The sequence below is a fragment of the Palaemon carinicauda genome, chromosome 28 (genome assembly GCF_036898095.1).
Source record: "Palaemon carinicauda isolate YSFRI2023 chromosome 28, ASM3689809v2, whole genome shotgun sequence".
In the NCBI taxonomy this organism is placed as follows: Eukaryota; Metazoa; Arthropoda; class Malacostraca; order Decapoda; family Palaemonidae; genus Palaemon; species Palaemon carinicauda.
In genome coordinates, this window is record NC_090752.1 from 45,159,538 (window position 1) to 45,175,703 (window position 16,166).

Sequence of the window (16,166 nt, forward strand, 5' to 3'; positions counted from 1 at the left end):
AACCTTACAAAAAGAACATGGAAACACAAAGTAAAAAACGAAAAACTTACATGAAAGAAGGTGGTGATGGGCTTCGTGACCGTGATCTTGTAAATGGTACTTTAGTTGGAGAGGACTTGGGTGATCTTGACCTTGACCTTGAACGAGACTCAGATCGTCTAGGAGACTCAGAACGTGAGCGACTTCTGCGTGGTGAAGGTGTGCGAGATCGGTGTCTAGATCTAGGTGGTGTTCTAGAATATTAAGGGCATTTTTTAATTAAAAAGAAAGTAAGAAAAAGTAAACATTTTAATCTGAATATCTTCATATAAAAGAACCAAAAACATTCATGTTCCTTATACCAGACATCTTATGAAAAGATTGATTGAAAAATTAAATTGCCATTCAGACTCAAAATAAGAGTCTATATGATAGTTAACAGGCCCATACTACTATATGGAACAGAAACTAGGGCACTTGAGAGGAAAGCGGAAGGACTGTTGGAAAGAGCCGAGATGAGGATGGTGAGATGGATGGCTGGAATATCACTTTTGAAAAAGAAGGAGAGTCTAGATATAAGAAGAATGTGTCATATATGTAATGTAAAGCAGAAGACTAGGGATACTCATCTGAGACACTGTGGCTGTATAATAAGAAGGGATGAGGAGAACCAATTAAGAGAGCTAAAAACATATCAGTGGCAGAGCGGAGGAGTCTGGGATGTTGGCAGATCAGATGAATGGTTGTGGTGAGGAGGAATATGGGTGAGGTGGGACTCGGGAAAGATGCAAGGAATAAAAATAGATGGAGAAAGAAGACTTGAGCAATTGACTCTGTTATAAAGTGGGACTAACAAGGTCAAAAGAAGACATGTTTCTGTACATAAATGTTTAAGCAAAAAGGACTCTTAATAAAATCAAGGCTGAATTAATCATATATAGTACTGTAATGAAAAACAAAGGTCAAGAAACTAAAATTAGGATAGTCAAGGTAAATAAAAAATAATCTATATCGTAGAATAAATGCTTTAAACCATAACTTATTTCTACATGGTCTTACATTCAAAATACTTCTCTCTCGAAGCTACGTAAATGTTGATCTCTACCATAAAAAAATGAATCTTAAAAGTAAATTGTACTTTTCTAAGCTATACAAACCTAAGGAAATGTTTTCAGCAGAGTCAAAATAGCTGTTGAAATTGTTAACACAGCAGTTTACGACAGGTGGTGAACGTGGGCGAGCATCCCTATTCCCCCACCTGTCGGAAGCTCTTAATTTTTTACATTTGGCACAGGACTGAGAGGGATGGTTTATATGGCAAGTTTAACTCTACAGGACTCAGGAAAAATACAAATTACTTTCAAAATTTGTTACTTGTTCCTACAAGTATATAAACCTTTCCTCCTTTGAAATAAGGAATCTCACTGACTACTGGGTTGGAAATCCCCTTAAAACTGAACTAGTTGGTTATCTTTCTTCCATAAAAATGTCAATTTGTCTGGTCCCTCATAGGAGAGATGATCCTAGCAACCTCCTATTTGTCTATCATAGGGCAGAATAGACTGATAGGGTCTGGCCTGTCCAAGAAAATTGGTAAGTGGTCAGAAGAGAGATCCCTTCCCCTTAAGGGGATAGCAACCCAGAATAATATACAGTAGGGTCCCGAATTACACGTGTTCTAATTACGCGATTCCTCAATTACGCGATCGATAGTTTTTAAAAATTAATTTTCCTGTATTTGCGAGGAGCATTCTAAATCCGCGAGTCAAGCACCGCGAAGCGTAGGAAATCTATTGTTTTCTTAATTGTATTGGGGGGGGGGGGGGGGGTGATGGTTCCCCGATGTCTGAGAAGGGGGGGGGGAGAATGTGAGAGAAAGATTTCTGTTCAAACATTTTAAGACTAGTTTTGGATGAAAAATGTTAAGGTTTGCCCATCTGTTGTGTGAACTTGTCGCTAGGCCTAGCCTAACTGTCCAACACCTATATGTATAATATTCCATATTTGTACTAATTAAATTTATACTTACGTTGTGATTATGGTGAAAAATCCTTATTCATTAAACTTTAAATTAAAAACCATCAAAATAAAGACTATTTTATATCATGCTACTGCCAAACATGTCACTACAACCAAACCCATTACTTTGTTTAGTACGTTCCATCGCCGATCATAACGAACTCGCTAACCAATTTTAACATCTGTCTATAGGTTAACTTTTGCGGCAAAAGATATCTTACCAGGTACTATGTAATAATAATGTTATAATTAATGTTGTTTTATTTATCCTTAGAAAATCAAAATATATGAAATATGAGCAATTTTGTTTCGTGTTTTTTTTTCCTAAAAAAAAACGCCTTCTTAAAAGGAAAACGTTTTTTTTTTACGTTTCATCGTCGATCATAAACGCATTTACTCCTGAAAGTGATATTGAAGAGCTTTTACTAAAGATGTTATTATAAATAAAGATTATAAATAGGTGGTTAAATATCTATAATTAAAGTTTAGCAGCATCAAGAAATGTTGGGGTTCGCCCTTTACATAAGAATGTACTGTACATTGGATTAGACAGAACGTAGAAAAAATCAATTAGGGAAAAATCGGTATTCGATATCCTCTTCATCAGCATCGTCAATCGTGCTTTTTATTTTTTTTATTCTCAGTCGCTAACTAGTTATCGCACTGCCAAGATCTGCACACATTCCGATAATTCACATTTGAAGGTTTTCTGGGAGAGGATGGATAGAGAAAATACCGAACTATATAAAATGTTTTTTTAACCTGTTAAGCGTCACCCACGTGATAAACCGTTCACCACGATCTACTCGGTACCGCCTTCAACTGTAATTCCGTTCATGACTTTCATTGCCTTTTACAAGCCGTCAGTCTCGTGATGTTACTTTACTCGTATAGTAAGTATAGGATCACCACTTGGCAACACTCTCAGCATATGGGGACTGTGAATAGAAACTTATACGATGTCTGGCAACTATTTTTCTGAAGGTAGCTTGATGTTACAAAACTGTGGTTTCCTATCAGTGCGCTCGGGCGTTCATGCATAAGTGGTTATTTGTTGTTCCTTTTGTAATGAAAGGTCTAAAGAGGAAGGTTATTTCTTTAGATGAAATAAATGATATTCTTGTTGTGGAATTTGATAATGATAACCTGTTTGATAATGAGAGCACTAGTTCTGAATCCTCCAGTGATGAGTATATTGAAGAAACAAAGTTTTCTTTCGATGCCGAAAGCGAAAATTACTTCTCATTACCGAATGACTGGACAACGAAATTTCACAAAACTATAAAGGGAAAGGAAACGCCGAGAGAGAGAGAGAGAGAGAGAGAGAGAGAGAGAGAGAGAGAGAGAGAGAGAGAGAGAGAGAGAGAGAGAGAGAGAGAGAGAGAGAGAATAAAGTGGATAAATAATGTACAAATGTATGACGAACATATTTGAAAACTATACAGGAAACGATATGAAGAGAGAGAGAGAGAGAGAGAGAGAGAAAGAGAGAGAGAGAGAGAGAGAGAGAGAGAGAGAGAGAGAGAGAGAGAGAGAGAGAGAGAGAGAGAGAGAGAGAGAGAGAGAGAGAGAGAGGGGGGGGAGAGACCTATCCCTTTCCTTTTGTTGCTTATCCAGGCGTAAGATTTACGATTGAAGATAAAAAGAACCCATTAGAATATTCAGTATTATGTAGCCATTTGAAATTAAATAATAGTAGTATTAATTGTTTTTTTTATTCAACCATTTAATTAATATCCCTACTTTTAACTATAATTACGAATTATAAGCATAAAGAAATTATATTAACTTTGAAAAATTATCATTAGTGAAATGACCGCTCAGGGCAAAAAAAGCGTGATTATCGTACAGCAGCCTAGTGCACACTTGCGCCTACTGGCCGTGTTTACGAGTGGGAGTGTCATCATGGATATACAGTGCTATACTGTAATTTTTAACTATTGCTAGATACTGTATCAAACCTTGAAAATCCTTTTTTGTTTTTTGTATCTATAGGAAATAATTCTACATCATTCGGAAAATACTGAAAACAGTAAGCTATGCATAGTACAGTAGTAAATACTACAGTCATAGAAAATTACCAAAACTTTAACAACTTTTTATTGTTTTATTTATCCATAAAAGAAATTTTGTACAGTATTTTATAAAAAAAATCTATAAGAAGGATTTCTTACAGTATTGTTAAGATAAAAGCTACAGTATATATATATATATATATATATATATATATATATATATATATATATATATATATATATATATATATATATATATATATATATATATATATATATATATATATATATATATATATATATATATATATATATATATATATGTTTTATATATATATAATATATACATACATACATACACACATACATACACACACACAGTGTATATATAGTATATATATAGCTAGAAAGCTAGAAATGGAGTGAAAAAAAAATTGACGGGTAGGTTGCTGTTTGCCGCCATGATGTGTTTCGAAATATACGAATTGCCAATTACACGAGGCCTTTCATCGACCAAATTCTCGCATAATTCGGGACCCTACTGTACCTGGCATATCATGATCAAAGGGTTGGTAAAAATTCAAATTCCCCCATCCTCCTCCTTGTTGGAGAGGTTGGGGAAATTACTTCTCGAGATTATAAGAATGCAATTCAGTAGTGTAGCTTATCAGCATCAAGTCAGGACCAGCAAGAACCTTTTCAACTGCTTAGTTCCAAAGAGAGGGGACAGAAAAGTGAAGAGGAGCCAGTAATTCTACTTTTCATTCCAGGTTTACATCTATATGGTATCATAGACAAGATGCTTCCTGTTTTGTGTGGAAGCTGGGCTGGCTACACAACTAATTGAGCAGCCACCATAAGACCGAGCACAAAGTTGTCAAGGAAAATGTGGGTCTACTCCCGTAGGTAAAAGACCAAAGTGTTTTGGCATTTCCAAACCCCAGCCTTCAACATCTGACCAAATGAAAGATTCCTCTTGAAGGCTAGGGTGGGGCTAATACCCCTAACTTTTAAGCTCTGATACCAAGCTGGTACCTCGAACTTCTCAGTGACCGAGGTGTAAGAGCCAGAAACATATTTTGTACATTTAACTGTCTTTGGCTCGAGAGTGGAGGGAGAGGATCTTTTTTTGACCTGCTGGAAGGGAGAGAACTCTCAGATCCACAGGTCTGATTGTCAACTCGATCCAGGGCCTAACTAGTCAGATCTGATCAGGAATGGCCTCCACCCTTAGGGGGCACCAAAGTGTCTAACAATGACTAAGTTATCTGCAAAGGTGGAACCAAGGTCACTTTCCCCAGACCGTTACACCCACGATGAGTGCAATCATTTTTATAAAGGAACATTCTAACACTGGATTGTCAGCCTATATCAGCACCAGTCCATGGTCTGGTGTCTTAAGGGCAGACAAATCCCGAGTTCCCACCTACCCAGCTGGGTAGAGGGTGCAGCAAGTTGCTCCAGTGATTCATTCCTCCCCACCGAATAGGATCGCTTTGCCCCAAGGATGGAACCAGCAATGTAACAGGAGGCTGAAGAAGGCCAAGGAAAGCCAACAATAGCAGGAGGGGGAAGAATCCCTGGCACTGATCACAGAAAAGACAGGAGTAGCTCATACTCTTCCCTCTGCTAATCAAGTGAGGGGGACAGACATGGCCCAGTACTTCCTCCCTCCACCCAAAACACTTGATCTTCCATGACAGCCTCGTGTGATGCCATCCACTCAACTCGCTCTACTAAAGTATAGCGACTTGAGGGAGGATCAGGAGTCCATCGTCCAGGTAGGAAGGGTGATGGAGGGCACTGAAGCACCTCCGTCATCCAGTTAAAAAAAAAAAAAGTGTATGGAGTCATACACTCTGGTCTCAACTAGCTACCGGGGTAGCTGGGGAAATAAGAGCCACAGCCCTGAGGGGGGGGGGGGGGGGGAATTAATGGGCCAGGAACCAATTAGGGGTTGTTCACTTCTGCAAAAGATGCCTTCCTGGACTTCTTCGCTCACTTCCTCCTCTTCTTAGAACCATCAGGATTAGACTTGGAAGACAAAGATGAGGATGAGGAAGAGGAGGAAGCTGGAGAATGCATTTGTTTTTCCTCTTGCCAACCCTCACCTTACACTTTGCAAGCAGAGGAGTTGAGGACTGATTGACCACCGACAATTATGCTCCCTTGCGGGGAGAAACCATACAAATTTCTCAACAGGAACCACATCACTGGGGAACATAGTCAAGAGGGAGGGGGGTAGGCACACTTAGAAGGGGCTTGTGACACAAACACAAATGGGGTCACAGACATAGAGGGAAATGAGGTTATGGGCACTGGATCCCTAAGTGCAGTACAAGGACAGGAGTGGCAAAATCACAGCTCAATGGGTCAGGGGTGATGCACAAGGTAACAAGCACTTTCAGCCCTAGAGCAGACTTACATCCATACTTCAGACGTGACACCCTCAAATAATGGCGCTTTTCTCATCAGCACTGGTGTCAAAGAACGAGCCTTTACAGTCCTTTTAGACTTTGGAAGGGGCACCACTGGGAATATCACTGTGGTCAATGACATCAAACATGCCTTTCACCACTGGCATCAACATGGAGATACCAGGGGAGAGGTAGCCTTAGCTACCAGTTCCCTCAACAAAGTCAGAGAGAACATAAATGAAAGACCCAAGCCTTCCTTACAGCACACTCAGTAGCAGTCTACACGGCAACAGAAGAGCCTCCAACTTCTAATGGGGTGCAGTAAACTCTGAGGAAACCCCACACACCACCAGAACCTGACAAGCTTACTGAAGTAGCTCTGAGGACTCCTTGCTCTTTAGGCATACTCCTGGGGACTGAGCCCGGGCCATATCAATAGGATCGACGGTAGAAAACGCACTTGGTGAGAGAACAGAAGAGGCAACAGACTTCTTCGGTGCCTTGTTGGGCATAGCCCTGACAGATCCCAGAGAAGGATTAGCATTCTTCCTCCACTTCAAGGAATAAACCTGTCACTGCAAAGAAGGCCATGACCTACACTCAGCATACAGGGATGATTGCTAATAATATTGCCCCCTACAAGAACCACTGAGATAATGTGGATCTATACTGGTTGCAACGTTCACCCTTTCCCCAGCAAATACCAACTTCCTGTTTCACATCCATATTCACAAGCAATAGTCCTCATTCACCCTATAAAAAAGAAAATTAAAAAGTCTAGTAGGAACACAACAGTATGTCAGTATTTGTTGTGGCCGAAAACAAAAGTGATGTGTTTCTGGAAGACAGGTAGAAGGGCAGGGCTTATCACCCATGCTCACCTCTTGTTAATGACTTCAATAGCCATTACAGCCCCGCTGAATACACATTAACCATTTTAAAGGACAAAAGGTTTGTATACGCATAGAAGCAAAAAGTATTTTAACAATGAATTTCATAAGTTCAAATGATGATATTCATAATTCTCACAGCCAAACGCTCGGGTAGTTAGTATCGTTGTAATTTTTATGAGTAAAGGAATAGGAATCTGGGGTCAATCATAGGTTGCATTGCAGGTATTTATATAATTGATGGATTTATAGGAATATTTTTTATTTCACCTAAACTTCATAAGACAATGGGCTGTTGGAAACAAGACTAAAATTGGCAAAAGATATATTGTCCTGGTTTATTGAGAATATTTACAGGAACTCCTCATAATCTCCAAAGGTTTTTCAAGTTTTACTGACCTGGAAAGAGACCGAGATCGAGATCTGGGTTTAGGCATTCGTCTTACATGTGGTGGACTTTGACTAGGAGAACGGGATCTGGAGCGAGACATTACCTTCTCTTCAACAATCTCTGGGCTTACTGACCTGAAAAGCACAAAAACAATTATAACTAAACAGTCTTTCATACTTAGGTTTCAAAGTACAATTAGCCCTCTTTAATTCAAAATTTTGTGGAATGTAAACTCCCACAGCCTGTTACATTTTAAATCTGCTGTCATAAGTAAATACTACACATAATATAGACTTTTACTTTGCTTAAACCTATGTTCGATAGTAGACTGGGATTTAAACGTCATTCGATTTTGTCAGCTGATCATCATCATCATCTCCTCCTACACCTATTGATGCAAAGGGCCTTGGTTAGATTTCGCCAGTCGTCTCTATCTTGAGCTTTTAATTCAATAGTTCTCCATTCACCGTCTCCTACTTCCCTCTTCATAGTCCTCAGCAATGTAGGCCTGGGTCTTGCTTACTCTTCTATTGCCTTGTGGAGCCCAGCTGAACGTTTGGTGAACTAATCTCTCCTAGGGAGTGTGAAGAGCATGCCCAAACCATCTCCATCTACCCCTCATCATGCTCTCATCCACATATAGCACTCAAGAAATCTCTCTTATAGTTTCATTTCTAATCCTGTTCTGCCATTTAACTCCCAATATCCTTCTGAGGGCTTTGTTCTTAAATCTACTAAATCTATTGGAGATTGTTTCTTTGTCATACCATGACTCATGTCTATAGAGTAACACTGATCTTACTAAACTGGTATATAGTCTGATTTTTAAATGTAATTTCAGGTGATTCGATTTCTAAATTTTACTTAACCTAGCCATTGTCTGATTTGCTTTTTTCAATCTTTTACTAAACTCTAATTCTAAAGACCCTGTATTGGAGATCATAGTTACTAAATACTTAAATGATTCTACCTCATAAATCATTTCTCCTTCCAATGATATTTCATTTTCCATTGCATACTCCATTCTCATCATCTCTGTCTTTCTTCTATTTATCTTAAGGAAACAAATACACACGAATAATTATATCACAGCCATCCACACACCTAAAGCACTATACAGAGAAAGAAATACCAAGGGTTCAAAGGATGAACTAAATATCAACCCTTGGTTCTGACTGCAGTATTCTTATATTGCATTTTATGGTAAAAGACTGAACTAAGGTTAAAACCGGGAGAATTTACCTATATCTTCTAAGAGGCTGATCAGATGGCTTTTCTTCCTCCTCTGGGGGAGGTTCGATAACAACAGGCGATGGAGACCTTGACTTCTCTCGTACTCCCTCTGTTATATCCATTTCTTTTCTTTTGACAGACTGACTTTTATCTTTGTAGTAGTCATAAAGGCCTAATTGTTCCCATCCTTCACTGAAAAATAGGGGAAAAAAATTCTCAATATAAATTATCTCGTGAAAATATCTCTGAAATAAAGAAAACTACTTTACTACAGTAAGTAGTTTTAATGGTACAATAATTACTAAAAAAAATTTCAGTTAAAGCTTGAGGATAATTTGCATAAAATCAGTGTTATACTGTTACTGATTTAATCAGTCTCTCAGTTTAAATTAAACCTTATACATAAAGGGTACAGTGACATTCTTGATACGAAAGCTTCTGCATACGAAAAATTCTTGCTACGAAACAAGATTCAAAGATTTTTCACACTCATATTACGAAAAATGCCTCAGGCTATGAAATGAGGTATGGTACGAGAGCCCAGCCACCACAAATGCTGATTTTATAACTTGCTGTACTGTCTGTTCTAATTATACATTGCAATTACAGGTTATAAACGAGTAGGTTATGTATTGAATGATCCAAATGGTTGCATTTCATTGATATTAGCACAGTTTAGCCTTATAATAAGGTTTAATGTGGTGTTTTTGTAGGGTGTGGAACGAATTAGGCTATTTACATGTAAAAGGAGACTCAAAATGCCAAGAAATCATGGTACAACAGCCACTCCGGAACCAAATAATTTTGTATTGTGAGGCACTACTCTACCTGGTCTGGCCTGTAATGATCATTCACTAAGAATAGCTTTGTTTTAGCGGCATGTTTGTTTAGGAAAGACATGCTAAAAGATCGCCTTTATCTAATTTATTTTGGTTTTCTAAGGATACAGTATGTAAAACAACATAAGTAATAACATCCTCTTAACGTAATCAAAGTTTGATAAGATACCTGTCACTATAAAAGCTAGCTATACAGTTCATAGATGGTTTTGTAATCTAAGTCGTCTTATACTACAGATATGGGATAAATAAATTAAAGTTTACCCTAAAAATAAAATTATCAAGCAAAATGTACGGTAATTCAGGCCATAAAGAAAGAAAATATTTTCCGTATTTTGAAAACGAAGTCTACTCTCTCAGATTAGAAACAACTAATGTACTGTTAACAGAGGACTTATTATTATTATTAAAAATTAGTTTCATGAGATCTGAGACATTCTCAAATCTCTTAAGGCTTGTCTACACGATTTAAATCTTTATAGAAATTGGAATGAGTTGAAGTTAATCCTTAAAACACCATTGAACATATTCTACGTCCAATATTTCTACTCCTTCAGCTCCAGTAGGTGTATCATGTTAAATTATTACTAGCATTTTCTTTCTTTTATCATTTAAACTTATCTATATTACAATGTGTAAAATTATAAATCAATGGAAAGAAAGTTTATTCAACTACTACACTATGTGGTAAGTCTTAAAAGTCTTATCTTTAACAGAGTTTGTGCTAAGATAATTCAAGTAAAATTTTTCAAAAAATGGGCTGGACCTTGAGCGTAAAATATTTTGGTGAGGGGTTGATCATCAAAGGGTTAAAGAAATTGGACAAATAGGCAAGTAGAAAAGCAGTCCAAGAGTATTGCAATTGGAGCTGAATAGACATAGTAAATGTTAAAATTTAATTTCTTTTTTTTTTTTGCTCAATTAACTAATAACTTTCTTCTCTCTTCAAACTTCAAGCTATCATAAAATGAGAGCCTTTTGCACATCATGAATGAAACCTACAATGAATAACTTCTTTTTACAATTGACTGTTGCCTCTCTCATATAATAGGCCCAGCTCTTAAGTTACATCATGTAATGGGTAATGGCTCATTTCTTTATGATCTAGTTTGTGGGGAGTCTGTTAAGCTGTCATCGGTAACGATGGACTGCTATTAGTTACTGTATATTTCCGTGTATAATGAATTTTAAGCAATGTTTATTAGTAGGCTAGCCTATGTCATATATGAAAAGATTCACATTATGAAATAAAATTATAATAAAGGTAAAGCACCCTTTTTACCTTATATATCATTGGCATATATTTATAGTACATAGTCTATTTGAGAAGTGATTCCATATTAATAAAATTAACTTTTTCTATGTGAGCGCAACTGATGAAATGTAAATATCATCAGCTTATTAAAGCTACTGCTGTCAAAGACATAAAAATAATAAAAATTATTCTCAATATAATTTCCAAACTTATTTAATACACCTTATAATAAATAAGCATTGTCAAACAGTTAACTAAAAGCTATTACTGTAGTATCATTAGTTATCATTTGGATGTGCAAATGCATTCGCTTGTTAGTAATGAAACGAAAACAAAACAATGGTTTCTGTTTTAAGCGGCGTCTTTAGGAAAAACATGAGTAAGATCGCCTTTATTCCATTTATTTTGATTTTCTAAGGATACAGTGCGTAAAACAACTGTAATAACATCCTCTTTACGTAACCTATATTGGATAAGATAATTGTTACTGCAAAAGCTAGCCTATACAAAGATGGTTTTGTAATTTAACAGTCATCTTATCCTACAGATACGGGAAAAAAAAAAATAAAATTTGCTCTAATTTTTTTACCTTGTCTCATCTAAAGGTTGTCTCACAAGCAAAAATATACAGTAGTTATTTGATGGTTGTAAGGTGCCTTGCATAGCATACTGTAAGTGATAATTAGGTTCTTAACGCTATTCTTTTAGCCCCATTAACAATGTTTTCTGCTTGTTCAAAACATTCCTTTAGTTCACTTCTCACCAAACTTTCACCTTTTTGAGTTTCTGACCATGATTAAAAAAAAAATAATTTTGATCAACAAAACCAATCTAAAAATTATACTCTGGTTTATTTTGAGAAATTAATAGTAATACCAATGATATTGCATAATATGTAGTAATTCCCAACTTTATTCCGTATTCATCACCATCACTACTTTACACATTCTAAAAGCTAAATGGAGAAATATTGGTTAAAATTTAAATCCAAAACTAAATACTATACAGAAGACACTGCTGATGACTCTCAAACATTTGTTTAATTACCATACACACCCCAATTGAACTAACCTATTCCTAGGTTTCTCATGTGAAGGTGGTGCATAGAAGTTCTCTACTGCTCTTAGCAACCGTTCACTTGGTGGAGTTGGTGGTGGAAGCCTTAATTCAGCCGGATCAAGTGGCCGATACTTATGATTCTCTATTTTCACAAGAGGTGCCATCAGTCCAGCAGGAAGTTCATAGTACGGAACAGTTGGGACCAAATTTTCCTTTTGCTCTTCAACAGCAAAGCCAGGGGGAGGCTTGCTGAAATCAACTAATGGCAGACCTGATGAAAATTTAAATGCAGCACTAAATTCATGTGGCATACAGAAGACAAGCTGATACAGGTATAACGAATATGGAGTTTTTATGATAAAACAAAGTTTTATGAAATTAAAGGTAATTTCAATATATCAATACAGTACACCCATTCTATTCATACAGTTTTTCTAAAATAATAGGTCTTAGTCACTTAAATGGTGAGTAATATAGTAACTTTTTGCCACTGAATAATATATATATCATCACACTTGACAATCAAGTTTTTTTACTTCACAGCTTTTTATTTTGGTTCTGTTCAGATAAAAAGTCAACAATGGCATTCCCATTTATCAAATGTTTTCTGTGTTTCAAAATCTTGAAAAAAAAACAATACTAATTACACACATAAAAGGCTCAAGTATTCTAAAGTATTTCCAAATTGTCAGAGAAGCACTTATAAATAAAAAAAAAATGGTGGATTCACATGCATGACTACTTGAAAATCTTGACTTACATCTGTTTATCAACCAAAATCAAATATAAAAAGCCATAAAATTCTAATAAGAAAGCTCTTTTACTAATTTCGAAAAGGAACAAGATAGAGACATTCTTATAATTAAAATTAAACATAAAAAATATAAAAGAAATATATTACCAGGAGGGAATCCAGGAGGTGGTTGGTTAAAATCAAGTCCTGATGGTATTGGAGGGCCTCCAGAGGGAGGTGGAGGGAACTGAGGTTGAGGCGGAGCTCCTCCAAAGTTATTTCCTTGTGCTGCAGCTGAAAAGGAAAAGGTTACTTTACAAAAGAAGACAAATTAGCTTTTTTTATCTATAAATCTAAGTCAGTTTTTAGCCATAATAGAATCAAATATCCATTAAAAATTAACAAAACACTCAAACTTTCAATGCTCAAAGTTTAACAATATTTAGGATGAATGCAAAAACTGTTTCGTATGAACATGGACAAAGTCCTGTTACAGCAAAAATAAGCATCCAGCTTAACTTCAAATGCTTTGATACTGCACAGACTTCCACTTCCAAATCAGCAAATAAATACCAAAAAAAGGGACAAATGCCTTTGGCTTAAAGGTATAAACTAGGCATACTAGCAACAGAGTAGAGATTTATAGTAAAACTAAGCAAGCAATTACAGTAAAACGGTATAGGACTTCTGTACTCCAGAGGCAAAACATTTATCTGCTTTAAACATACCACCATCTACAAATCTGCTAAAATTGAATACAGCATACAGTACAATAATGATTAACCTCTCGACATGCAAAATAGAAAAATGTAATAGGAAATGAAACCTAAGAAGCAATAAAAGATTAAGGAAGATTTGTACCAAAAACCCATCTCTACCATTCAAATGATTTCAAATACTGTATAGTGATAAAGTACCATTTCAAAAATTCTTGGGCCAAGAAAAATTGCAGCTTTTTTCTATATCCTAACATATACCATGTAAATGGCTTGGTAACAACCCTATATTTAGCAAAATGGTTACAGGAAAATCTGATTTCAACAACGGAAAGAAAAGGATAAAAGAATGGAGCAAGTTTTTTCTTAAACAAGAGAAAAAACTAGCAGATCAAGAGGTCTCACCATGACAGGAATCATTTTGTGAGATCAATTTCTATGAGTTATCTTTACTACACAAACCCAATTTACACATTAGGTACTTTCCTAATGTGATAAGAAAATAAATTTTAAAAGCCATTCATATTTTTCTTAGCTTTGCAAACCCGAGTACTTCAAAATAGGGGATGTTTTCATGGGCACTGGAATGGCCATTGAATTTGTAAACTGGGTGATCACCCCACTTTTCAGTCTAACACTCTTCCCTTTTGACCTCCACTCAGGACTAAGAGCGGTGATTGAGGTAGAGATAGGAAGTTTAACTTTAAAGTAATCAGGTTTGTATGCTAGGAAAATTACAAATTACTTTTAAAATTTTTGATTTGTTCCTAAGCATATACAATCCTTTCATCCTTTAAAATAGAAACTTCTTTATTGATGAAAGAAAGACCCCTTAGAATTTGACTGGTTGGTTCTTTTCTTCCCTGGAATATGCTAGTGTCCCTGGTTCTATACAGAAATGATGGAAATAACTCGTGTAACCTCCCATCAGCCCACCATAGGAATCTTACTACCATGAAATACCTGGTACATAATGATCAATGGTTTTAATATTTGTTCTACCATCCTTCCTCTCTTGAAGGGAAAGACTTGTGGTCAAGGCTGAGCAGTAGCTTTTTCAGTCGGGACCGAGAGGCCTTTCTTTTGAAGACGACAAATGAAAAAGTCCGCAAATTTGGCTGAAGGTGCACCGATTGGAGAAAAATCCATTCTATGCTACCAATCGCAGAAGATGGCCCACTTTCCAAGGTTGACAGCAGCAGAGGATCATTGCAGGTACCCAAACATCACTGTTCTGGACTATGTGGTTTGCAAACAGGTGAGCTGGCCCTCCTTTAGGAGAGAGCAATTTTGAACAAGTGAGTCTACAATTTTGAACAAGTGAGATGACACTCCTGCAGGAGCAAACCATCATAAACAGATAAGGGGGAAAGAGGGCGGGATCCTCTTTTCTCCCAATCAACAGTGAATGCGTGGATCCACTGTTGAAGCTAAGGGACCAAAATGCAGCAAAAGTAAAGAATAAACTTGAAGTTTTCCTTCTATAGACAGTGTACACTGATATTTTATTTCTCAGTTATGATGACAGAGTCATAACTAGTACACACTAGCGATGGAATAATTAGTAACAGGAATGCTGTTAACTGGAAAAAAAAATGTATACTGTACTGGCAGGTTAGAAAAAACTGTCAGTCAGCTATATTCATCGTGAAAACTGCAAGACCTTTTTGTCTTACATAAATTTAATCGCAAACAATAAACTGCTACCCATAAACTAGAAGAAAAAACAAAAAATCAAAACAGCCAGTTGATGGAGCCTGGAGAACGTCTGTTCTCTCCATTAGCTACTCAGTGTACTGGCTGAGGACTGGGGCTTCCCGGCCACTTGGCAGTACCTACTGACACCTCGTTATAAATTTGAATAGAAGAGTTCCAGCCAAGATGAAAACACAGTCCTATTAAAGGATGAGGTTTTGTGTTTGTGTTGGAACAAAGAAAAATACAACTAGAAAGCTTAGAAGGGATATGTTAAAATTCTTAACAAAAAAGGGCAAAAGAAAATAAAAAACAGTAGTGAATTGGATGGGACAATGATAAAAATCCCAACAAAACTAAAACTGGAAGATGCATGGCATTACTGTATTTGAGAGTTTGAGTAGGCCCAATAGGGACCTTTTCTTTCTTAATATCACAGGTCAGTCCAACTGGAATCTAAACAAAAATAAGGTAAAATATGAATACTTTGGTTTTAGAGGGCAAATATGACATTTGGAAATAAATTTTAATTTTTTCCTAATACAAACCTGTAGTTATTTATAGGGATTATCTTCCAGCGGAGCTGGAAGGTTAGCCATTAAGACTTTTAATGTAAGGTGGCAACCCTACCCGACCACTATAGTAGGGAGGGTAAGAGGTGGCTGGGGGTACCAAGCTACTTATATCTACTCACACATCAGTGAGCTACGTCCCTTTTTTATTGCAGGCAGGACTTATCGGGAGACAGGTGTTGGCAGGACAATTTGTATAAATAGCTAGTGGTTTATATTAGTTAGGAAAAATACAACTTTTTCATTTGTTCCTGCACTAACAAACCTTTCGCTATTCATAGGGATGACCCATCCTTAGGGGGTGTAAGTCTGACCACTGGCTTGGTCATTGATCTGGGTTTTCTCTGTACAAA

At 36.6% G+C, this 16,166-nt stretch overlaps 1 protein-coding gene across 1 annotated transcript in view; it reads right to left on the reverse strand.

The window, feature by feature from the left end:
* LOC137621551 (calcium homeostasis endoplasmic reticulum protein-like) overlaps positions 1-16,166 on the reverse strand; it is a 55,869-nt gene that overhangs the window by 5,220 nt on the left and 34,483 nt on the right. Inside the window, exons 6-10 of the mRNA XM_068351941.1 lie at positions 12,999-13,124; positions 12,110-12,368; positions 8,954-9,136; positions 7,720-7,845; positions 51-233 (exon numbers count right to left, since the gene is read on the reverse strand). Coding sequence (XP_068208042.1) covers positions 51-233; positions 7,720-7,845; positions 8,954-9,136; positions 12,110-12,368; positions 12,999-13,124 — 877 coding nt within the window. The remainder of the gene's footprint in view (positions 1-50; positions 234-7,719; positions 7,846-8,953; positions 9,137-12,109; positions 12,369-12,998; positions 13,125-16,166) is intronic.